The 26,603-nt window shown below is 48.0% G+C and overlaps 2 protein-coding genes across 2 annotated transcripts in view; one reads left to right on the top strand and one right to left on the bottom strand.

Annotated features, from left to right (window-relative positions):
• Positions 1–26,603, bottom strand: part of LOC133119294 (C-Jun-amino-terminal kinase-interacting protein 2-like) — a 63,493-nt gene that overhangs the window by 24,160 nt on the left and 12,730 nt on the right. Inside the window, exon 2 of the mRNA XM_061229822.1 lies at positions 10,493–10,598. Within this exon, the coding sequence (XP_061085806.1) occupies positions 10,493–10,598 (106 nt within the window). The remainder of the gene's footprint in view (positions 1–10,492; positions 10,599–26,603) is intronic.
• LOC133118929 (gastricsin-like) lies at positions 13,693–20,096 on the top strand. The gene is made up of 9 exons (XM_061229232.1): positions 13,693–13,748; positions 14,693–14,837; positions 15,604–15,721; positions 16,509–16,627; positions 17,425–17,624; positions 18,214–18,330; positions 18,944–19,091; positions 19,457–19,555; positions 19,932–20,096. Exons 1-9 carry the CDS (start codon positions 13,693–13,695, stop codon positions 20,094–20,096), a joined length of 1,167 nt encoding a protein of 388 aa, XP_061085216.1.

The following is a 26,603-nucleotide window of genomic DNA, read 5'->3' as shown; positions in this document are numbered from 1 at the left end:
AGCCAGGGATGAGACGACAGACTGGAAGCGAGGTGGTCTGCAAGAACCGTACGATTTATTCGGGGGAAAAGCCAGCCTCCTGGATGAAGAATGAACTCCTAAATGCGTTAATAATTTATATGAAGCTCTCAATGAGGAGTAGGGGAGAGAGTAGGAGGGGGAAAGGGAGAGATCTGGGAAGATAGGAAGGTCGGAGGAGATGGGGGCAAATCGATTGTGGAGGCTCAGATTTCATCGGGTTTCCAGGAATGTGGGACATATGGATGGAGGTGGGGTGGGTGGGTGGGGGTATCAACCTCCAGTTGCCCAGCCTTCCTCTCCATACCTGCTTTTGTGTTTCACTGTCAGGTGGGACACATTCCTGGGACTTAGCCGCACACCTGGACGGCTTTTTTGCATGCTTAACCTCGGACTGGTCCCGCTTCCTTCCCGGAAACTGCGTTCTTGCCGCGGCGGCGCATTTCTTGATTTCCGGAAAGCGTCGGTGTGTAAACTCGGGGTGCGTGCTGCCCAGTTAATGAGGAATCTCGACATCCCGACTCGCTCGCCGAACGATTCACAGCATGAAGGTCAGCTGTCGGTCGGCTCAGTGAAAGCCGAGCCAGGAGTGCCGCAGTGCATGCTGGTATTTGTGGTTTCCTTTCAATCAAGCAGCCAATTAAGGCCTTGAGAACAAGGTGTGTGGACTCTTTAGCCAATGAAAGACTTTGAAAGTATCTCTCGTGCTGAAACACATCAAAAACCAGCAGACACTGCAGCCCTCCAGGACTAGAGTCTGACACCCCTGGTCTAGAGGGTGCAGCTGTCGGACCACAGTCTTACTGAACACAAATGGAGCTTTCACTCGAGGGCAATGACACGGAGACGGCAAAAGCGCCCGTTTAGAGAATGACGTGTGAGAGCGTGTGTGTATGTGTGTGTGTGTGTGTGTGTGTGTGTGTGTGTGAGCATGTGTGTGTGTGTGTGTGTGTGAGAGCGTGTGTGTGTGTGTGAACGTGTGTGTGTGAGTGTGAGTGTGAGTGTGTGTGAGCCTGTATGTGAGACCGTGTGTGTGTGTGTGCACGTGTGTGGTGTGTGGTGGGTGTGTGTGTGAGCGTGTGTGCGTATGTGTGTGAGTGTGTGTGAGACTGTGTGTGTGTGTGTGTGTGCGCGCACGTGTGTGGTGTGTGTGTGTGTGTGACTGTGTGTGCGTATGTGTGTGTGTGTGTGTGAAGCTCCTTTCATCGCTGTTTTGGTCAATGACGTTTTTTCTCCAACCTGCCTCTCTGACCGTAACACCTTTTTAACGCGCCATTTATTCACTGATTCATTCCTTTTAAGTCATACTTTTTCTTCCGGTGCCCTATTTTTGGGCTGGGCAGAGCCGTGCAGAAGCCTGAATGCGATTGGTGGAGGGTGATGACGCGTCATCTCCGCCTCATGTCCCTGTCACAGCGGGACGGGGCGCTGACTGGGCGGACAGGAAGGAGCGCTCTCAGTAGCGCGCTCCTCTGCGGTCTTCCCCCACCATCGCGCATGACATCAGCCCTCTGTCGCCTCCCCCCCCCCTCCCTCCCCCACGGTACCAGGACGTGGCCTGCACGCTCCTCAAATCGCACAAGGCCCGACGGAGGGCTCCTCCTGCGTCTGCGCTACCACAGCAACGGACCGTTATCGCCGTCTTTAAACAGGGGCCGGAAAAAACTTGACGGAAAGAGAACCTCGGACGGACTCGAAAGCTATTTTCAAACAGCCCCGCTTCTTCCAAGAGCCGGGGTGTTGTGCTGCGGGGCTTTAAGCGGGATGAGGGGGAGCTGGACGCTGAACACATAATCAGCTTACGGAGATGTGCGTTGGGTTGGGAGGGGGGGTCAATATATCCCCGTGGCCCTTACAGACAAGGCCTGAAACGCTCTCTCAACGCGTCTGCAGAGAGGGAAAGAAACAAAACGCCGTTTCATTTCCCCGGGACTGCGGAGATTTGTTTCAGCCCCGTTTCGACCGTTAGGGGATGGACACAAACGCATTGGTGCCGAGGAGGAAATATACATCAGCTGTCTGCACAGTCTTACGATCGCGTCAGCGGTTTCACATTCAAAAAGAGATGATTATATTCAGCGTCCAGCTCCCCCCTCATCCCGCTTAAAGTGCCACAGCACAACACACCAGCTCTTGGTAGAAACGGGCTGTTTGACAATAGCTTTTAAGTCCGTCCGATATTCTCTTTCTGTTTTGCTTTTTTTACGGCCGTAGACTGCTCCATTATGCAGACTTACGTAGGCGGGAACATCGTTTCTTTGTAAATAAATCAGCCGGGCTTGTTTAACCGTGTCGCAAAACATCGATTTCCATCAAACGGCAGGGTCAGACATGGGTTAAAAAAAACAAAAAACAGAAATGCATTTTCTCACAAATATGAAATGCCTCCCCAGATAAACAAATTTATTGAGCAAAAACAAAATGGTGGTGGTCTACAGGCGGCGCAGACGTATAAGTGACGCAAAACGAAGAATGTTCCGGAACAGACGGTCCGGATTTGAAATGAGGGGTTTTCATCTTTCGGTCGGTGACGAGACGCGCTTGGAGCACCACGGAGAAACGCGTGACGGCACCTCCTTACCTTAAACAGCCTCTCCCTGCTCCCCCGTGGTGGGGGAAGGCTCGTAGCTCCTATTTTTAGCCTGAGAGAGGCGGCTCGTGTGTGTGTGTGCGCGTCTCAGGAGAGCGGGCTCAGTGCAGACACAAAGACAATCAGCACGGGCGTGGTCTGCTGAGTCCCCTCTCAGTTTCAGCACTCCTTTACATTAAAGGCACAATAGGTAAGATTTTTGTGTTAAAACATCGTTCCAGACCAATGTAAATTACATGACATTACATTATTGGCATTTGGCAGACGCTCTTATCCAGAGCGACGTACAGTTCATTAGACAATCCTCCCCTGGAGCAATGCAGGGTTAAGGGCCTCGCTCAAGAGCCCAACGGCTGTGCGGATCTTATTGTGGCTACACCGGGATTAGAACCACCGACCTTGCGTGTCCCAGTCATTTACCTTAACCACTACGCTACAGGCCGCCCCTGTAAATCCCTTCCTATCACTGAAAAAGTACTCACTGACATGCTGACTCACCCTCTGCCTATGTTTATAGTCCTTAAATTCTGGTTTCACAGTTGATGGGCCGGCACTCTGTATCAAAACATTGTATAGCTGTACAACAATTCAAGCTCATTGGTTGAAAACTGGTTCTAATTGCCACAGCCAATGGCGTGGAGGGGGAGGGGGGTTTTCAACATCAGTGTGTTCACAGAGAAGGGGGAGAGATAAACAGTGTTGTGGTTTGAAGGTGTTTGTTGCTGCAATTCCTCTCTTGACCGTTAGGAGTCCGAAATCGCCCATTGCACCTTTAACTCGTGTTTTCCCTTTGAAACTGGTTATTAGAATTACGTTTCGCTTCAAAGAAGACGCTGAACGGCCGTGGCACGCGTGAATATTTACGAGAGGACGGTGATCCTGCGCGACCTGCTTTGCCACGGAAACGGAAACAAAAAGATTTTTCAGACGTTCCGTGAAAAGGGCAAGGTAGAAGTTCCGTGAAGGCAATTGCAACCCAGTTGTCCCAGGGGCCCCCAGGCCAAACTTTGTAGTCACTGAGAGTCACCTCTATATAGCATGTGCTCCCTGAGGTATACAACATGGCGACAGCGCTCTTTCCGAAAGTCCTGAAGGAAAGAGGTAACTGGAGAAGCGGCACTGCAGAGAGAATGAAAAGTGCGTGTGTGTTCCAGGTAAATAGTTGCTTATTAAAAATGTATGAATTATTCTCCCTCATCTGCAAACATGCAGCATTATTTCGGTCTGGAGTCAGCAGTGTCGGGTTCCGGGGCCCCGTGTTGCAGCCCGTTGGGTTTACCTGCGACCTCCCAGTGACCTGTGACCTCCCTGTGACCTGTGACCTCCCCGTGACCTCATCACGTAGAACACCGAGGGTCCTGTGAGTTCAAAATGTTTATTGCACGCATGCATTTCATATGCTTACATGTGATCGCTTCTGTTTTTGCAACTCTGGCTGTGTTCGAAACCGCATACTAAATTTCAATTAAAATCAGCCTGAAATTTGGCAGGAGTAGTATGCTAACTTGTGCTTTCGAACACAAACAAACGTGAACACTGGCAAGCAACCTACCACCGCCATTTTGTCACATAATGCATTTCAGTGTATTTTGTTTTGCCTGGTCCTGCTAAACCCACTGGTGCAGTTCCTGCTTCCAGAATGTTCTCTGTGAAAAGCACCCTGGGTGAGGAGCCCTGGGGGTCTACCTGCAGTGCACCTCGGCTACCGTCCCAAAACACCCCCCCCCCCCCCATGACTCTGTGATCCGTATCCAACGCAACGCTTCAAATCCTGCACGGCTTTCCCATGGTTCCCAGCGTGCGGGGGAGGGTTCTGCGAGACTAAAACATCCATATTTTCAATCTTTCCATGCAAGTACAGCTCCTGCAGATGACTGTACTTCCAACTTATGAACAAGCATGCATTATTTCACCAATAATACATCAAATGATTTGCTCTTGAGGTACACTTTGGGTTAGAAACAAGTTTCTTTGAGGATTCTCATGGGCTGCTGTTGGAGGACAGAATTTACTAAAGACTATTGTCCTTTTATTGCGAACAGCCTTTCATGCGCGTTTTCGCTATTTATGGACTCGATGTCTTTAACTCGTGGGAGAACCTATGTACTTGTGAGTTGCTTTGGGTTAAAAGAGTCTGCAAAAATGACAAACATGTCAAATGTATATGCCCCTCAGATGGGGTTTGGCCCCGGGTTGGGCTCTGCAGACACGAGGCTGCAGCAGGGCGCGGCACACGCCCGTGTCTCCCCTGCAGTGGCTGCTGCAGCAGGGCCCGGGACAGGAAGGTGTGCTGCCGCTGGCCTTCCCCCCCGGCAGACGAGCTGACCCGCAGTGGTTCCGCCCGCGGGAGAGATTCGCCCGGCTCAGGAAATGCACAGGCGCCCCGGGGACCCCGACAGGAAGTGACACGTCAGTGCGGGCGCGGGCGGGGAGAGTCTGGGAAGCCCAGATGGTCAGGTCTGGAGATCGCAGCTCTAGCTCTTACCATCTGGGACCCGCGCGCGTCGTGTCAGGCCGGAGATGAGGCAGCTCAGACACGGGTGAGGCACAGGCGGCCTCCTGCCGCTCGACAAATTAGGGACTATAACGTCCGAACCGCCGCCGTGAGTCCCTGCCCTCACCTCAGACCCCCACTCACAGAGCGGATGCAGTCTTTTAACAAATACCGCGCAAGTCCAAAAGCGGGTCGGGTTTCAGGCTCTGAACGGCGGCGGTTTTTCGCCAGGCTGACGGCGGATAAGTGCAAGGGCTGGCAGGCGAGGCTACAGTGCGAGGAGAGGGCCCGCCAGGTCTGCGGTGCGTCTGTTTATCTCAAAGGGGCCCTCACACGCGAAGCCTCCCTTCGACGTTCGTGGATGCCAGCTTTTGCTGTGTTCAATATGCTCTACGAAGAGTAGCCTTTTTTTCCCAAAAATTCTAAATCAGTGTTCTAGAACTCCATTGATTTCAGTTACCAGTATTGAGTGTGACATCAGCATTAGAATGTTCTAGAACTCCATTCATTTCAGTTACCAGTAGTGATTGTGACATCAGCATCAGAATGTTCAGTTAAGAACATACTTGTGATCTCACACCTTAAACACGAGCTGAAAAGTTAGAACAGCACTAGCTCCCGTGATACGACATATGCACGAGTGAAACAGATCTTTCAGGGGAATATTTGAAGTGGTGGGAGTCGATTTGACTGACTGACTTCGATTAGAGGGGAAATGAAAACTGACAGACATTTGATTGACATACACACCCACTGCTACACGATGACGTTAAATCTCATAAAATCTTTTTTTCCAGGAAGTGGATGGCAAAAAAAACATAGTTATGAAAACACACGAGCATTACAATTTCATAAATCTTTGTTGGAATATAGCCATACTTTAAGACGTGTTCATGTCGTTATGAAGAATTGACTGAATTGTGGAAAGTAAAATGGACTATATTACCCAGGCAAACGCAATAGCCAGAGTGCTTTATCGCCTCTTGAATACCTGGCAAACCACCACGTGCAGAGTTTTTCTGACACAAAAAACCAGGAGCTGGCGCCCAGCTGGTCGTAACTAAGCAACCCTTGGGAATAACAAGCAGGTGCAGGCATCCAGGCTGATCGTTCAGGGCAGCGGGGCAGGGAACAATGCCTCTCCTGGCCCATGCAGTGCAGATGCGACAGGTCTACAGCCAACCACTGCCAGGCCTGCCCTGCAAAACCCACAGAAACAGGCCAATCTTAAGACTTTTTTTTAAAGTCTTATATTTCAACTTAAAATCTTATTTCGGTTACAGTTTTGCTGAATAAGACAAAACGAGGTGAGACAGTTTTACTCGTTTCAAGATTTGCCATTGGGATAAGACAACGCCGCTTGTAACTTAAAACTAGCTAAAGATCCTTAAGTCTCATTATGACTACAACAGTTGTTAAGACTTTAAGCTTTTTTTTTTTTACAGTGTGTCATTTCCTAAGGCAGCCTGTGGAGGGGAGGGGTGGAAGTGGAAATGGGGGAGATGGAGGGATGGATGTTGGAAAAAGGAGTAGAGATGGAGGAACGAAAGTGGAAAAGTGGAGATGGAGGGATGGATGTTGGAAAAAGGAGAGATGGAGGGATAAAAGTGGACAAGTGGAGATGGAGAGATGGGATTTGGAAAAAGGAGATATGGAGGGATGAAAGTGGAAAAGGGAGAGATGGGATTTGGAAAAGGGAGAGATGGAAAAAGGCAGGGTTTGGACAGCTATGCTCCCTCGGAAGCTACTTTCAAATCCTGACAGCGGAAGGGGGGGTATCTCACAGCCCATAATCCCCTGCTTTCAGACAGAACACACAGAGAGCACGAGGAGCTCGTCCTTCGCTTCCGAGCCTGCACACCAAACTCTTATAAAGCACCGATTACGCCAGACAGCAGAGCAGCATCGGGTCTAAAGCGAAGCACATCAAACGCCATCGAACGGCATAAAAATAACCCACTTACATAACCGCCGCAGCAGAGAGCAAATAGCCAGCTCGTACGCATAACCTCCAGCAAAGCTCAACCTGCCCTGATCCAGACTGAAGGACATCACTCTCAAACCCAGTTTCGTTCGGCGATGTAAACTGTTCATTGTTCCGACGCAAGTGTTTATCATTCTATTGTGTTGTGGGGAGCGTGTCTATGTTCCCACAGCTCTATGTTCCCACAGCCCTATGTACAGTTGACTTCACACTCAGCAGGCTGCTTGCATGGGACCTGAAGAAATCCAGTGTATGTTTGTGCAATTTAGACACAGTACACGTTCAATTATCTATACGTTTTTAATGAACAAGCAAACAAGCGAAATAAGAAAAAAAAAATACACTATTTATGCAGTTCACTTAAAACTGGAAAGGGCTCTACATCAGTACTTTTCAACCTTTTATGTGCCAGGAACAGGCATCTGCAAGTGCTGTCCTTTGAGGACTATTTTGACATCTAAATATATAAAGTTCAGTTTACACGATCAATAATAAACATTTAATTCTGAAAAAAAATTAAATCTTAGAAATGTGGGAACATAGGGCTGTGGGAACATAGGGATGACCCCGTGTTGTGCTGCACAAAAACAGTTTTAGATATAATCCGTTGTCAGATTAATCAAATAGGCCCTGGTCCTTATCTTTGTTGAACACTTAGCACTTGAAATTGTACTTCCCTCTAGGGTCTTTCAGCGCACTTGTCCCTGGTTATGGGTATGCACTTTGCACTTTGTTGTACGTCGCTCTGGATAAGTGCCAGTAATGTAATGTAATGTAATGCACACCTATTGGAATTTATCATGTGTGGAACATATTATGTGTATTATATCAGACTGACAAGTTTATATGCATCCATGAAACTAAGAAAAATGAGATGATGTTTTACTCTAAGGCAGGGCAATACCCTTTAATTGAGAATCTGCAGCGCTTGAAATGGCAGTCGATAGAGACCGCAAACATGACTGGTGTACTGGGCTGGTTGCGTCCCGCTCTGGTGACTTAGCGGTAACCCGTTAGCAACATGCTCACCTGAGCCAAACCGCTACTAGCCCCGGGAGCTACCTTTACGGTACATAACATGTTATTCAGCTGAAACTTTTCATCCGAAGCGATTCACAGTTGATTGGACAAAGCAGGGGACAATCCCTGGAGTTAAGGGCCTTGCTTGAGGGCCAAACGGCTGTGCGGATGTTATCGTGGCTACACCAGAGCTTGAAGAACCAACATTGCAGGTCCCAATCATGTACCTTAGCCACAAGGCTATAGCATCTTAGCCACTAGGTTATAGCATCTTATCCACTAGATTATAGCACCTTAGCCACTAGGCTATAGCATCTTAACCACTAGGCTATAGCATCTTATCCACTAGGCTATAGCATCTTAGCCACTAGGATACTTAGCTGCCTACCTGTGAGCAAGCTACAGACCATCCAGAGAGCGTTCAACCTCACCTCCATCCGTCCCGTGTTCGATGACCTGGATGCTTAGGTATCCAATCGATATCCTCTTAAGTCTGTATTATTTACACACATGATATTATAAAGTGATGGTTTTAAACGTCACAGCTAAACTATTTCTAGGTTTGTCGCAGAAATAAAGTGCGCTAAACTAGCTAAAGATTCATATAATGAAGTCTCATTATATGCCTACAACAGTTGTTAAGACTTTAAGCTTTTTTATTAAAGTGTGTCATTTCCTAAGTGGCAGAGTGGAAGTGGAGATGGGGGAGATGGAGGGATGGATGTTGGAAAAAGGAGTAGAGATAATAATAATAATAATAATAATAATAATAATAATAGCTTTATTTGTATAGCACCTTTCATGCAGACTGCAGCTCAAAGTGCTTATGGAGGGATGAAAGTGAGTTACTTACATGCATCACATTACACAGTGATGGTTTTAAGCATCACAGCTGAACTGTTTCTGGGTTTCGTTGCAGAAATAAAGCGTGCGTTCAGGTTCAGACGTGCAAAGCCGTCACCGACAGAAGGCATCAGCTGCCAGGTGCAACGTCCTGATTTAGCCTGGCAAGCTGCTCCCGTCTTTGGGTTAGAAAAGCAGGTTTAGGTGCTCTGGAGCAGCTCAGCCTTTCGGACGTATGGGCAGGAGGTCATACGGGCAATGCCAAACATTTCTGGTGACAAAATTAAAATATATATATTTTTCATTTAATGTTTATTTGAGTGAAAATCCTGCCATGTGTTTCTTCTGTCCGTGAACACAGCCAGCTCATTTCACTCAGTCGTTCTACCTCCTGGCTGAAGAAATGTGCTGGTTAGCAAATGTGCTGGTGGCAGCAAAATCCCGGGGAGGACTTTTACTTTCTGAACCTGGATTTTACACCTCTGGCATCCAGTCATTCAGCCTTCACCCAAAAGCACAGCAGTCGATGGGGTGTGGACAAGAGGAGGGTACATGCGCTCAGTGAGCATTTTATTAGGTATTTTATTCGGTATTTAATCAGCCAATCGTGTGGCAGCAACTCAATGCAGGTGACATGGCCAAGAGGTTCAGCTGTTTTTCAGACCAAATGTCAGAATGGGGAAGAAATATGACTTTGACCGTGGGATGATTGTCGGAGCCAGACATTGTGGTTTGAATATCTCAGAAACTACCGATCTCCTGCGATTTTCACGCCGTCTCTAGAGTTTGCAGAGAATGGAGCGAGGGCCCAACGGCTGGGGATCGAACCACCGACCCTGCGGGTCCCAGTCGTGTACCTTCACCGCTACGCTACTGGCCGCCTACGCAGTTGCACAGCCTCTGCGATTGGGTTTAGAGGATTGCTGTAAATAGTGCTTTTCTGTACTGAGGTTGCTTTCAGAAGATGTGGCCCTTTTACTCCAGAAATAAAGACCCTGATAATTGCATTTAGTGTGATTTAGCGTTTCCCTGGCATTTCAGACGACGCAAGGCTGGAATTTTCCACCCCGACCCAACAAGGCAATAAAATCGGTTTCAAAAACCAGCGATACTGAGATGATCGTCAAAGCAGAAATGCCGAGGATTCACGGCCTAATTTTGCAATCTCGCAGTGTAAACACTGCTGTTCACCCTGCAGTAGAGTGCCATCCACTGCTGGAAAATCCAGCTATGCCAGCTTGACCAGCTTGAAAATTGAGATTGTCAACCAGCATGGTCAAGCTGTTCATAAGCTGGTCTAGCTGGGTATGAGCTTGTCAGTTTGTAAACATAGTCCATGTCGAGCTGGGGGCTGGTCTGAACTGGTGAACCAGCTAAACCACATTGAGCTGGGTACTGGCTTGAACTGGTCAACCATTAGATTGAGCTGTATTTTCCCCAGCATGGATCACCAAACCAACAAACCCACAACCAATTCAGGGCTGCACGACTCTGTCCGTCTGACAGAATCGTTGTACCGCTGCGGGGGGAGTGGTGGACCCACCTTCTCGTAAGGGTCCGACTCATAGTTGAGACCGATCCCGCAGTCGTCGGTGATCTCCGACAGATCCTCGTCGTCAAACTCCTCCAGGCTGATGTCATGGGAGGACCTGCAGGGAGGAGGAGAGGACACATCAGAATGTTTCGCCAATAACATTCTAATTGCGTCTTTGTGACCTCACAACCTAAATTGCGTCTTTGTGACCTCACAACTTAAATTGCGTCTTTGTGACCTCACAACTTAAAGGGTTAAAGGCTGCCCAGCTGGTACAGAGGAAGGGATCAACTACGATCAATCAGTGTTCACTTACATACAGAAATTACCCCTTTACGAAGAAGGGGCAATTATTTTAACCTCCTGAGACCCTGCGTCCTCAAACGAGGACATTACATGTTTGAGCTCTATACAGTCCTTCTCTTAACATGAGGGACATTCAATTAAAATCAAACGGGAAAAAATATATTTTGAAAATGTTTTCGCTGCAACATGTTTTTGTCATCCGAGATTATTTCAAAAGGGTGTTAACTGAATTAGTAACTGGGGGAGTTAGTAAAGGTTTGTGGTTCAAGCGCCGGTGTAGAAACAAAAAGACGGGGCAGAGATTCCTTCATCTTTGCTGACCTTGAATATATATTTCCATTTACTCCCTTATCTCAGATAATCACATTGGCTGGCTTTTGACTCCACAAACACTGATTACAATTCACCGGCAAATACAGCGCATGTGAAAAGCAATGTTCCCATGAGTGCTTATGAATAACTGCATATGGAGTTTGGATCCAGCTATTCAGCATGAAAGATAAAACTACTGTGTGTGTTAAGTTTCTGTCTCGTCGCTCTTTAGGTTCGGAAAAAGATTTGAGACATTTAGAGGATAAGTTCATTCTTTTTCCAGTAAAACAATGCAATGCCATAATATTTTCTGACAAAATTCCAAGTCGGTGTTCTAGAACCAGTTGTGATTGTGACATCAGCATTAGAATGTTTAGTTAAGAACATTCTAATCGCATATTTGTGACCTCATAACTTAAAGGGTTAAGGGTCAGACTGCCCAGCTGGTACTGAAAACTGCAGGCTTTGTGGAAGGATAACAAAGCTTCCTTTGTGATACACACAATGTCAGCAAGGCCTAAAGTGGTTGGCCAAATCCTGTCCTGAAGCACAGTATTTCCCCACACATACAGCACAATGAAATATAAGCAAAATTAAAGCAGTCCATTCATGAAAAATATAACTGAACGGGCTAATACTATGTCAGTGGGTGCAGCAAACAAGATGGTTGTGTTTAGATTTCTCTCAAACCTTTATTTTGCCCTTGGCACTTTCAGCCAATTGCCACCACACACTTATACACAGTATACCAACACACAAACACGCACGCGGTATTTTTGCCAATATTTATCAAACGCAAGGGACGGCAATTGTTCTACAATCTTTCAAAATAAAATATGTATACATTCATTTGCCAGGATTGGTGCAAACCTCAGTCCAATTCCCTGTCACTGCAATGCAAACAGGCTAACTCCCTGATCTTCGGGCGGCTGGTTTGAGGACGTGCATGGATCAGAGATTGGGGTTCTGTGCCGGCTGCCGTGCGATCGTTCGTAAGAGCAGCGTTAACCCTCTTGCGTGGCAGTGCACTCACAGAGGCTAACGGCGAAGGGAAGGAGCTGCGAGTGAGACCAAACGCTCCAGTCGGCGATCAGACGAGCCCTGTAACGCGCCTGTGTTCACTTCGTGCTCAGAGTGCACCGCGCGCGTGTACTTTAACGGACCCCTGCGCTCAAAACGAATGAGCCTGCTCTGGAAACGGCAAGCTTCCCAGTCTCTTTCGCTCCCCGAAGTCGACCGTGTGACTGACGCCGGTACCACTGCATTGCAGATTTTTACAGCCATGGCTATACGTCTGACACTTACCTCTCTTTCTCTCTCTCTTTCCACACACACACACACAACGACGAACACCCGGAGACACACACGGACACACACACCCGACACACGCCCATCTGCATGTTTTTAAACATCTTTAAGCATTTCTTGGAGCAGTTCATTTGGCTATACAATGGGCAGGTTTCACACAATTGCCTGTCACTAGGGTAATAACACATTATCATAACATTAGTTCCAGAGAAATTAAATCTAATAGAAGGGCACCTAGGGCCATAGGCTGACTAATTACCTGCAATTAAGCCTGGAATCTGTAATTAAATGTGCGTCTTGCAGAAGCCTGAAATACATTTTCAGATGTCTAAGTAATATATGTAATTTGGACAGCAAATACAACAAATTTGCATACACGTGGATTTGGAGTATATTGTATTGTACAAGATAGCAGGTTCTTCTGTACAGTTGTGTTGATATTCCTGAAATAATCTACAATAACCTAGCAACAGTCACTGCGATAAGATAAATCAAATGTATTTTCCAATGGTAAAAAGGTTAGCTTCGCGATAAAAGCGATTACATTCAACACTGTTTCCCCTGCTTATCTTATATAAGCTAAACCTTACCTAACATTAACGGCCTTCCTTTAACTCTGAATCAAACAAGTCAAATGAAACCAATTAAATCACTTCTAAAACAAACAAGACAATAGTCAACAGATTGCTGATGTTTGCACGTATACAGGTTCCCGCCATCAAGACAAACCACAAACCAAACCCGAAATTAATCTCTCGCACTTCATCGTAAATTCAACCTTTCCTTGACCCCCTTGTCCAGTACGATAAAATAAATCAAATAAATGTTCTGTACTATTATTTCTCAGACCAAACCCTTCCTCCAACTCGAAAAGCGTATCTGCAAACAACGGTGTGCTCCGTTTAAGGCCAGAGGTCACCTGATCACACCGGACCGGTTGCCCGCAATATTAACGTGCGACACAATGTCCTTTGTTCGCATTTCCAGTGTTAACAACGGAAGATAAAACGACGTATTTATTTTTTTTGGACCGCTATCGGATGTTATCAGGCGCAGGAGCGCACTGTAAATCGGCAGCAAGTGGTTCTGTGCCTGCTCCCTTTTTGCCCTGGTGCATGATGGGAGAACAGTGGAGCCAACTGGAACCACCGTGCTGTTGAAGGTCAAGATTGGGAGTCTGGAGGTGGGGATTTGGGCTGAGAACAGGCCGAGCCCAAAGGTATATAAACCCGTCCACGGTGAGGGCAGGGTACCCACTCCAGGCGACCGGAGCAGAAAGGACCATGAAGTGGCTGATTGTGTTGCTGGCTTGTGCTACTCTCTCCGAGGGGCTCAACAGGTAAAACGCTCCTCGGCCCGTTTCACGCTGTGCTGGTGTGTAGACCAGACCTGAGGTCAAATACTTAGTGGTTTTGCATTCAAATACTTCTCTGTGCTCGGTTGATCTTGCCTGGTGCAATTGAGCCAACCAAGAGGACCAGAAGGTGGGGGGTTTGCCTTTTTTGAGAGGTTCCAGTAAACCAGACAAGCTCAGTAAAGCGTAGGAAAGTATTTGAATCTCAAGCAATTACGTAAACTGGGACCGGTCTTTGCGCCGGTGTGCAGACTGAGATCGGTCTTTGTGCCGTTGTGTAGACTGAGATCGGTCTTTGTGCTGTTGTGTAAACTGAGATCAGTCTCTGTGCCGTTGTGTAGACTGAGATCGGTCTTTGTGCCGTTGTGTAGATAGAGATCGGTCTTTGTGCCGTTGTGTAGACAGAGATCGGTCTTTGTGCCGTTGTGTAGACTGAGATCGGTCTTTGTGCCATTGTGTAGACTGAGACTCATTAACTTCCATTTGGCACTGTGCTGGAGACAGGGACTAAACTGGAACTGCTTCGACCTTTGAGCCTCATCAGGCTGATCGCTTTGTCCCGCTTGAGGTTGTTCACTCCTGTCATCCAGTCAAACCCTGCGCATCCCACTGTATATAGGAGCAGTGTGGGACGGAGGTAAAGGAATGGATTTGTAAGCAGAAGGCTAGAGCCAGTTTGAATACCAGGAATACACCGGTTATAGCCTTAAACAAGACGTTGGAACTGACCACTTGCACAGACAACCAGAACACTCAAATATAAAAAGCAAACGACTTGAGATACCTAAAACACACATAAAATATCCTCAGTAGGTTTGACACCTGCTGCATTTGCTTTTCTTTCTTTTTTTTCCATTACATGCAGATGGAGTTTTTCCTTTATATCTGTATGTCCTTATGGTGCCCAATTTTTTCCCACTCCACCCCAGAGTCCCTCTGATGAGATTCAAGTCTGTTCGGGACCAGCTGAGGGAGAAGGGGATCCACCTGCCCTACACCGACCCTGGTCTGAAATACCTGCCCCCCAACTCCTTCGCCACATCTGGTTCCGAGTACATCAACAACTACGCCGACGTAAGTCCTCCTCCTCTTGCCTCCGCGCCGCGGGGTATGGTTATGGATCGTCCGCTTCACACCCGAAGCCCGGGCAAAGGGAGGGTGGGAGAACTAGCAGTTCTCGGGTCTCCAGGGCTGTGAGTTGACGATCGGCGGGTGTCGAGGAATAACTCGGTTCGGAATAGTCCAGCCCTACGCGGACTCCGATCCTAGTCGAGCTTTATTACATGAGAATGGAGTGAAGGACAAGCTCCCTGCTACAAATGACCTCACATTTCTCTCGCACCCTGATAACCCATGTGTAGGGCCGGGATCCATGACGTATAGGCACTTAGCAGTGACACACTGGTGCATCCTCATTGTTTTACCCAAACAGAACGGAGTCCATGATGTTGTTTTGACAAGGAGCCCCCCCCCCGCCCCCCCTTTCAAATCCTACAACACTGGGATGGGGGGCAGGGGGCGAACACTATAGAGTGGGGCCTGAGTATAGTACTCAGGTGGCCTGTAGCGTAGTGGTTAAGGTAAAGGACTGGGATACACAAGGTCGGCGATTCTAATCCTGGTGTAGCCACTATAAGATCCGCACAGCCGCTGGGCCCTTGAGCAAGGCCCTTAACCCTGCATTGCTCCAGGGGAGGATTGTCTCCTGCTTAGTCTAATCTACTGTACGTCGCTCTGGATAAGAGCGTCTGCCAAATGCCAATAATGTAATGTCATGTAATAATGGGTCCAGGGGCTTGTCTCCTGCCTGCCCTCCTAGCGTACCCTGTCTCCTCCACAGACCACCTACTACGGGGCCATCAGCATCGGGTCCCCTCCTCAGTCCTTCCAGGTGCTCTTCGACACCGGTTCCTCAAACCTGTGGGTGGACTCTACGTACTGCAGCGACCAAGCCTGTAGTAAGTCTCCATCCATCCGTCTTTCCTACCAAAGCGAGGACCTGTCTGGTGTCCCTCTGGTTGCCCACAAACCTGAATACATAGAGCAAGAGCAACGCCGATGAGATAAATATAGAAGTTTTCTTTTAGAAACAGTCTCAGATAACACGCTTAGTTTCCCGAAAGCAATCGCCTTTAATAATGTGCCCTCTCCCTTCTCAGTACTGACGCAGCACATTTGAGTCATCGGCATGGCCCTGGTGTTGGACTTTTGGGAGTCTCAAATATTTGTTATTCCACCATAGTCAGGAGGATTCAGACAGCAATATTGATTCACCTGAAAACACGAAAACAAACTCAGCGAGTTCTTCCAATGTTCGCCAGGGTTTAATCTGGGTTCCTCCCAAACTCAAAGACATGCGTGTCAGGTTAGGTGTGCTCCTGCTGTTGGCCCGAGACCCAATGCACTGCCCTCAGAACTGGGGTTGGTCCCCGGGCGCTGCACTGTGCCTACACACTGCTACTAAGTAACTAGGATGGGTAAAACGCAGAGGACAAATTACTCCACAAGGTTCAATAAAGTACATCTTCTTAAAACAGACACAGAATTTGTGAGGTCAAAATGATCCCCGAAAACGGTAATCTCCTGAACAAAGTAGCAACCAATAATGAAATGGATCAAATAAATAAATAAATTCCAGATTAGATTAGAAAATATGATCAAATAACAATCCGTAGACTTTAGTTAACCCAAATGTTGATTAGGTTTCCAAACGTGTATAACCCTGTTGACCGCTTGTGCCTCCAGCCTATCACACGCAGTACAACCCCCAGAGATCATCCACCTTCTCCAGCACTGGCCGGTCCATCTATTTGGGTTACGGTGCAGGCAGCCTGTATGCCAACCTTGGCTACGACACGGTGGAGGTGAGTCGGCTTTCAGATACCCAGTAACCCGACGCCACCTGTCTGCAACTTCCACAACAGCCGGGGCAAAGAGTTTCATATTCACGTCCATCGAGAAACACTCTGACACATCTGGGAATTGGGCAAAGACCCTTCAAAAGCTGTTCAGCGCAGCTGTTTATCAGAGATTTATCCATTCTTCAGTCGGAATCTTAACCCTTTAATGTGCGAGATCGCAAATATGCGATGAGAATTTTAACTGGACATTCTAGTGGTGACGTAACAATCACCACCAGTTTTGAAAAGTAACAAAGTTCTAGAAGATTCTCGTCACAAATATGTGATGAGAATGTTCTTAATTGGACATTCTAACAGGGTTAAATTTGTATCTATGTGACTCTGCTATGCTATGCTATTTCCTCTAGGGTCCTGAACGTTCCTAGGTTTGATTTGTACTTCATTGTACATCGCTCTGGATAAGAGTGTCAGCGAAATGCTTTTAACGTAATGTAACGTAATGTAACAATCACTACCAACAATCAAAAGCAAGAGGGTGGCCTGTAGCATAGTGGTTAAGGTACATGACTGGGACACGCATGACTGGGACCCGCAAGGTCGGTGGTATCCCGGTGTAGCCACAATAAGATCCGCACAGCCATTGAGCAAGGCCCTTAACCCTGCATTGCATCCAGGGGATGATTGTCCCCTGCTTAGTCTTAATAATGTAATGTAATGGTTCTAGAACACAGAAAATAAAATCCGTACTCTTCAAAGGATTAAAAGACAGCAGACTCGACTGTATTGGTGGATCCTTCCAGGTCGCTGGCATCACCGTCACCGAGCAGATTTTTGGCCTGAGCACCAGGGAGCCCAGCCAGCCTTTCCTCTACGCGAAGTTCGATGGGATTCTGGGTCTGGCGTACCCGGCCATCGCCAGCGGGGGAGCCATGCCCGTGATGGACACCATGATGCGGGAGAACCTGCTTCAGGCCAACATCATCGCCTTCTACCTGTCCAGGTACTGCGCTCGCTCACCTGCCCCCTGTGGGGCACCAGTGCCCAGCTGAGCCACGCCATTCAACTGTCAATCACTTTCCGTTTCGCACCTCTACCAATAGCAAAGGCTAAACGGGGCCCGTGCCATCATGAAGATATTATCATCAACATTTAATGATCTGATATTAAGGCCTTAGAGCAGAGGTGTCGAACTCCAGTCCTGGAGGGCCGCAGTTTCTGCTGGTTTTTGGTGTATTTCAGCACAAGAGATACATTTCAAAGTCTTTTATTGGTTAAAGAGTCCACACACCTTGTTCTCAAGGCCTTAATTTGCTACTGATTGACAGGAAACCACAAATACCAGCAGACATTGCGGCTCTCCAGGTGTTGGAGTTTGACACCTGCCTTAGAGTGAATTGCAAAGAGTTTGGGTCAGGCATTCCCATGTTTCCTGAAATATACATCAACCAGCTTTTGAAAAGCAAATAGATGAACTACCATTGCAACCACTAACCAAGGGAAAGAGAGTGACAGGTGGGGAAGAAGAAAAAAAGGTATAGATGCAGTTGCACAGGTGTACAGGTCAGGTGACACGTCTGTTTACCCGACAGGGATGCACAGCAGGGCAGTGAGCTGTCTTTTGGAGGTGTTGACCAGAGCAAGTACCGAGGGCAGATCAACTGGACCCCAGTCACTGCAGAGACTTACTGGCAAATTGGTATTGACGGGTACGTATCTTTAAAAATATATCATAACTGTTTTCGTTTCACCTGCTTGTAATGCTATCTCTCAATACCCCTGTTATAGTCCTCGTCTCCAGAACTGCCTCTTTGAGCTGCTAATTAGTAGGATCGGGTGCGGCAAAATAGGATTGGAGTGAAAACCTACAGGACGATGGATCTCCAGGAACAGGGTTAGGCAGCCCTGCTCTAGCTGTTAAATGAAGTGTGGCTTTGTTAGGTTTGGAGTGAAAACCTACAGGACGGTAGATCTCCAGGAACAGGGTTAGGCAGCCCTGCTCTAGCTGTTAAATGAAGTGTGGCTTTGTTAGGTTTGGAGTGAAAACCTACAGGACGATAGATCTCCAGGAACAGGGTCAGGCAGCCCTGCTCTAGCCGTTAAATGAAGTGTGGCTTTGTTAGGTTTGGAGTGAAAACCTACAGGACGGTAGATCTCCAGGAACAGGGTTGGGCAGCCCTGCTCTAGCTGTTAAATGAAGTGTGGCTTTGTTAGGGTTGGAGTGAAAACCTACAGGACGGTAGATCTCCAGGAACAGGGTTGGGCAGCCCTGCTCTGAGACCGTCCGTGGGCCTGCCTCAGCTCTGCTCTGCCCCCCTGCAGGTTCCAGGTTAATAACCAGGAGACGGGCTGGTGCAGTCGTGGCTGCCAGGCCATTGTGGACACCGGCACCTCCATGCTCACCTGCCCAGGGCAGTACCTGGGCTACCTGATGCGGAGCATCGGGGCTCAGCAGGGCCAGTATGGAGAGGTAATGCCGACCAACCCCAACTACAACCATATAATTTTACACATCTTCCACCATTACTGTTCTCTGATACACCCTTCATCACAATTTCTGAATGTGCAGAAGCAGAAGAAGGGGGCCAACAAATGGAAGTTAACAAAAGATAAATTCCGCACAGACATCTTCACCACAGAGTGGTCTCTGTGTGGGTTTTCAAGACCATGTTTTTAACTAGGAAGCAGGAACTTTTTAACTTGCTTTGTTTTAACATGCAGCTAGTATCAAGGGCGGTTACATCCGAATCGAAGGCCGGTGCACATACGCCCAGATGCGTTTTAGAACGGGACACCCCAGTGAGCGCCATTTTGTGTCTGTGTGTGCTCTTACAGTATTCGGTCGACTGCAGCCAAGTGCAAAACCTCCCCACGCTGTCGTTCACCATGAGCGGCGTGAACTTCCAACTGCCGCCCTCGGCCTACATCTCGGAGGTGAGTTTCCCCCTCGAAACGTCTCAGACGGTCGCCTTAAGAGCGCACTTCCACAGGCAATCCCTTGGATTAGCTACAATTTAAGCTTCAAACGGTGTCCGTTAGCCATGACCTTAAATTACGTACCTCTGACTTCACCGAAGAAGCGATTCAAACAAATACGACGTAAGAACTTCAATAAGCCCCCGTCCTCCAACTCCAAGAAAACTCCATCGCCTTAAAGCCCTTTCGCTGCTTTGCAAGTCGATCGGCTCGCCAACACCCATCGGTCGCCTTCACGAGACAGCCGACCGGTTCACAGCCCTAACATCTCTCCGGTTCTCAGCTCGGGACTCCAGTTTAACCTCTTCCTTCTCTCTCCACCCCCCCCCCCCAGAAATACCAGGGCGGATACCAGTACTGCACAGTGGCCATTTCACCCACCTACCTGTCCTCTCAGAATGGACAGCCCCTGTGGATTCTGGGAGATGTATTCCTGCGGGAGTACTACTCCGTCTACGACCGGTCCAACAACCGCGTGGGATTCGCCGCTGCCGTCTAAAGCCCGTCCGACTCCCGCCGTCCGAATCCCGCCACTGGACGGCGCCCGCCAGAAAACCCCCCACTTACAACCCCATCGCAACGCTTCAGAGATAAAGAGAAACACAAACCAATTATATTTACTTCCTCTTCGCCCACACCGAGTGATGTCTGTTAATCTCGAAAGGTCCTTTGACTGGATTTTTCGATTATGTACAAATCATTTTAACCACGGCGCATTTGAGTAAATTAGCACAGGTTAGCGGGACTGTTAAGGTTAGTCTTGTTTTCATTAGAGCTTTCAAGTGTTTGTACCTATCGCACAGCACTACCGACAGACCTGGCCTCACACCCACTCACAGGGAGGTACTGATATAAGAGACAAAACCCCACTGAGAACTTTGGGACATGATGATGCCGAATGAGGGGGAGGAGCTGTCATTCTGGGCCAATGTCATTTTCTGAGGCAGGATCCCAACAGATTGCACACTAGCCACCCAAACAAAACTAGCTAGAGCAGCAGATTGCACACTAGCCACCCAAACAAAACTAGCTAGGGCAGCAGATTGCACACTAGCCACCCAAACAAAACTAGCTAGAGCAGCAGATTGCACACTAGCCACCCAAACAAAACTAGCTAGGGCAGCAGCTTGCACACTAGCCACCCAAACAAAACTAGCTAGAGCAGCAGATTGCACACTAGCCACCCAAACAAAACTAGCTAGAGCAGCAGATTGCACACTAGCCACCCAAATAGCACTAGCTAGAGCAGCAGATTACACACTAGCCACCCAAATAGCACTAGCTAGAGCAGCAGATTACACACTAGCCACCCAAATAGCACTAGCTAGAGCAGCAGATTACATTAGCCACCCAAATAGCACTAGCTAGAGCAGCAGATTACACACTAGCCACCCAAATAGCACTAGCTAGAGCAGCAGATTACATTAGCCACCCAAATAGCACTAGCTAGAGCAGCAGATTACACACTAGCCACCCAAATAGCACTAGCTAGAGCAGCAGATTACATTAGCCACCCAAATAGCACTAGCTAGAGCAGCAGGGAACCCCATGAGATTGGCCCATAACAAGGGAAATGCATTTGCATTTGGCCAGTGAGTGAAATTAGGGGAGAAGTCGCGATTGATACAGCAAGATAACGTTTCAGCTGCCCGACACAGTGACTTACTGCACTGTCATCAACCTGACCTTCCTGAAAGAGCAACAGCCGAGTAAACCCATACAAAACCACTGCAACTAATGTGAATGGGTTTAGCTGAGGGAACACACATGGATATATAGGCATTAAACATACTTTAATTCATACTCAATTCAGTTCAGAATAAATACAATACTATGGAGTGGAGCCAGTGCACGTTACCCAAAGTAACGTACACTGAGAAATGTTCACACAAACGTCAGGGAGAATGCATGAACACACTGAGCTGAGTTTTCTTGAATTGCTCTCATTATTTTTGCTCTTTCCTCCAAAGCTTCAGGCAATCCCTTTGAAGAGGCAAATCTTTTTTCCAATTAACCTTCTGAATGGACAATTTATGGCTAAACAGCAGAAATCATTCATCATCATCTTTTTTTTTTTTTTTTGACAGTAAATTAATAGGGCTTTCCGGAAGACCAGGCATGATTAGTGTGGCCTGTAAGTCATGTATAGTGTTTGTAAGTGTGCTTGTTCTGATTAAAGCATGGCAACTACCTGCATAAGAACGCAAAGAAAGCCGATCATTCCTCCAGCACGGAACTAGTGTCATATCCTAAGCTTACGATCTATTCACGTGACAAATTGCACATTCCGAATTCTGGAATTCTGCCACCATGCAGAATTCCAATGCATTCCAGTTCTGGAATTCTGCCACCATGCAGAATCCCAATGCATTCCCGTTCTGGTATTCTGCCACCATGCAGAATCCCAATGCATTCCCGTTCCGAAATTCTGCCACCATGCAGTCCAGAATTCATTGAGAAACATCAGTAGACCAGAGTCAACTGAGCCTCTGATTTATATAAAATGAAGCTGAGAAGATTTGAAAATCACTTCCACGGATTCCTGAGAATTCTCAGCAAAGCATGCTGCTCACAAAACAATATAAATGCAATAATGTTAAGGAAGAATTTGAGTTTTGAATATTAGAGGAAAAAAACTGAAGGAACTTCACCGGCATCAGTAATTCAATTAATTGTTTGGCCCAGACCTGACAGCAACGAAATGCATGATGCGTCAAGCCTCTAAGTGGATAGGCTACAGCTGCAGAAGACCAATAAATCAAAGAAATAAAGTCTAATAAATACACTGATCGCACCGACCGCACCGATCACACCGATCACACCGATCACACCGTTCACACCGATCACATCGATCACACCGATCACATCGATCACACTGATCGCATCAATCACACCGATCACATCGATCACATCGATCACACCGATCACACCGATCACATCGATCACACTGATCGCATCAATCACACCGATCACACCGATCACATCGATCACACTGATCACACCGATCGCACCGATCACACTGATCACACCGATCACACCGATCACACTGATCACACCGATCACACTGATCACACTGATCACACCGATCACACTGATCACACCGATCACACTGATCACACCGATCACACCGATCGCACTGATCGCATCGATCACATCGATCACACTGATCACACCGATCACACCGATCACACTGATCACACCGATCACACTGATCACACCGATCGCACTGATCGCATCGATCACACCGATCACACTGATCACACCGATCACACCGATCACACTGATCACACCGATCACACTGATCACATCGATCGCACTGATCGCGGCCCCGTTCCGATCGCGCACTCGCAGCATTGTTGAGCCGGACTGCACTGCCTACGGAGTTCAATGTACAACATCTCCCTCCCTGCTTCTGGCTCAGAAGACTAAACTGAACGGCAGGGGTGTCAAACTCCAGTCCTGGAGGGCCGCAGTGTCTACTGTATTTGTGGTTTCCTTTCAATCGGTAGCCAATTAAGGCCTTGAGAACAAGGCGTGTGGACTCTTGAGCCAACAAAAGACTTTGAAATCCATCTCTCACGCTGAAATGCACGAAAAACCAGCAGACACTGCGGCCCTCCAGGCCTGGAGTTCAACACCCCTGCTGTACGGGAAAACACGAGAACGAATTTCCCACCGCTAACAAGCCGTGCAATCATCCACCAGCATTTATTTACACAGACAAAGATGTCGTCGATTTGGATTCAAATGCTTTTTTTCCGCGCTCGATTGACCTCGCCTGGTGCAACTGAGCCAACCGAGAGGACCAGAAGACGGGGGGGTGCACATTTGAGAATATTTCATTGGTTCCGATCTCTTCGCTCCGGACCGGACCGACGACACGGATTTAAGGAGCGGTGCCCAACCGTGCCAATTCCACCGCACAACACTGCCTTTAAATGTCACGGTTAACATATCGTTCCAAATGCCACGCAGTGCTGTAACCGCCCGCGTTATCATTCCGGCGGAAAGAGACGTCCAGCACCTCGGGCCGGTCTGACATTCAGGGCAGGCGGGTGACAGATCGGCCCGGCTGGGAGGTCTCTACAGCTAAGCTCTCTGCTTTGGGACCGTCCCGCCAAAATCCGGCGACCTGAAAATCAGCTTTGTCCCACCCCGTCCCGCACTGTTTATTCATCTTTTAAGCTACGTTTTTCCCATTAAAACATTGTGACAAAACCATTGTAAATCCTTTCTTATCGTTGAAAAACACTCGCTGACATGTTGACTCGCCTTCTGCCTGCATTTATAGTCCTTAAGTTCGGCTTTCAAAATCAAAATATAGAGTTGACGAGCCGTCGTATAGCTGTACAATAATTCAAGCTCATTGGTTGAAAATTGGTTCTAATTACCACAGCCAATGGCGTTTCTACGTCAGTGCGTTCACAGAGAAGTGGCGGGATGAACAGTGTTGTGTGGTTTGAGGGTGTTTGTTGCTGCAACTCCTCTCTTGAAGAAACTACCTATTGTACCTTTAAGGCTAAACTCCAGCAGCAGATAATTATAAATGGATTTATTCACATCCAGCTGACAGGAAATGCCTGGAGATTAAAAGGAGAGGCAGGTCACCCACTAAAATCAATGCATTCTGCTTTGATGGCTAGAGCTGAATCATATCCATGCAAACACGTATTACGCTGTAGCCTACCGCCTTTTAAGCAGAACCTCAAAACACAGAGCCTGACGGACCATAGTTCTTTTGACACACATTTAAGATTACGTAACGCACGCAAAACTTTCTTTTTTCTTTACAAGGAAGAGCCAAAAAGCAGCAACGAAGTGTAGCCCCATATCAATGAGACGTTTCCACGGTAAACAGGCCATTACCCACAAGGCTTTTCATCTTCATCTGGTTACTCTGTGGATTTTGACAACACAAGTTTGTTGAAGTAAATGTAAATGGCTGCATTTATAGAGCGCCTTTATCCAAAGCGCTGTACAACTGATGCCTCTCATTCACCCATTCACACATGCACTCACACACCAACGGCGATTGGCTGCCATGCAAGGCACCGAGCAGCTCGTCAGGAGCATTTGGGAGTTAGGTGTCTTGCTCAAGGACACTTCGACATGCCTGGGGCGGGATCAAACCGGCAACCCTCCGACTGCCAGAAAACTGCTGTTACCGCCTGAGCCAATGAGACGACTGCTCTTACCTCCTGAACCAATGAGACGACTGCTCTTACCTCCGGAACCAATGAGACGACTGCTCAAACAGTGGCCACCAACACTGCCTGAACAATGGGCATGATGAGTGTTTTTCCTCTGAGCACACACGCACACAAACACAGACACACAGACACACACACACACACACACACACACACACACACACACATACACAGAGACACACAGACATACACACAAACATACACAGAGACACACACACACACAAACATACACAGAGACACACACACACAAACATACACAGACACACACACACACACACACACACACAAACATACACAGAGACAAACACACACACACGCACACACACACTTTGAGAAGTCAGAGAGCCCCATGGAGCTTTGTGGAAAGATAAAAGTTCAGTCAGGGCGTTTCATTCTCTGTATCTGCCATCCTGCGGCTAAGTGCTGCTTCGGTGAGGCTTTGATTCATGCATGTCTGACTCAGTTCCGACACATTACACCCGAGCCCAGCAGACACCGTTCAGCCACTCGCCCCACAACACCGCCATCACGCCACACACACACACCGCCATCACGCCACACACACACACCGCCATCACGCCACACACACACACCGCCATCACGCCACACACACCGCCATCACGCCACACACACACACCGCCATCACGCCACACACACACACCGCCATCACGCCACACACACACACCGCCATCACGCCACACACACCGCCATCACGCCACACACACCGCCATCACACCACAGAGAGCGCTACTTCAAATGGGCTCGCAGTGCAAACACGGCCAGTGAAGGTGCGACAGGTCATTTCAGACTCCTCACGGTCAAGAGAGGAATTGCAGCAACACACACCCTCAAACCACAGCACTGTTCATCCCTCCCCCTTCTCTGTGAACGCGCTGACGTTGAAACGACATTGGCTGTGGCAATTAGAACCAATTTGCAACCAATGAACTGGAATTATTCTACGGCTGTACAATGTCTTGGTACAGAGTGTTGGTGCGTGAACTGTATATTTTGTGACCCGAATTTAATGCCTATAAACACAGGCAGAGGGTGAGTCATTGATGTCAGCGAGTCTTATTCAATGATAGGAAAGTAACAATGGCCTCGTAACAATGTTTTAACACAAAGATCTTAACTATTGTACCTTTAAGGCAGGATTGTTTCCGGCTACATATGCCAGTCGATACTGGAGGCAGTTAGTTGGGGGCGGGGGGAGACTCTGCACACTAATCCCTCGCGATGTCAGAGCTACACGAACATAAAATAGAGTGCGGAGAATTAATCAGCTCCAGGAAAATTTACGGTGATTACCACCAAAAAGCTGTCGAAATTAATGTCGAATGTAAGCACTTCATTTGCATCTGACCCCCCCCCCCCCCCCCAGGACAGCCAATCAGAGGCTGAGCCGACGCATGTCATTTACATATCTGATGGTATCTCATCCTAGGGAGCGCCCTGTGCATTCTATTAACCGCGAGGCCGTCGCGGGGGGGGGGGGGGGGGGGGGTTGGAAGACGCCCGTGTTACTGATTTAATCTCCGGGGAAACGCCGCCCGTTCCACCTGAGAGCACGTCGATCCCACATCCGACAGACCGCCAACCTGCTTTGCCTGCCCCTCTCCTGTTGCCGTGGCAGCCGATCTCATTTTCGGGGCAAATGCAGAGCGCGCCAATACAAGAAATAGAAGAGGGCCTCCTCTCAGCACAGCCCCTGACCTGAGCCTTGCGTTATTGGCTATTAGGTATTAGTACGGTGGGCGTCGACTGTACGTTTTTATTATAATTTTGTATCATGT

The sequence above is a fragment of the Conger conger genome, chromosome 19 (assembly GCF_963514075.1).
Source record: "Conger conger chromosome 19, fConCon1.1, whole genome shotgun sequence".
Classification (NCBI taxonomy): domain Eukaryota; kingdom Metazoa; phylum Chordata; class Actinopteri; order Anguilliformes; family Congridae; genus Conger; species Conger conger.
Note: the sequence above shows the minus strand (reverse complement) of the source record. Positions and strands in the feature narration are given on the sequence as shown.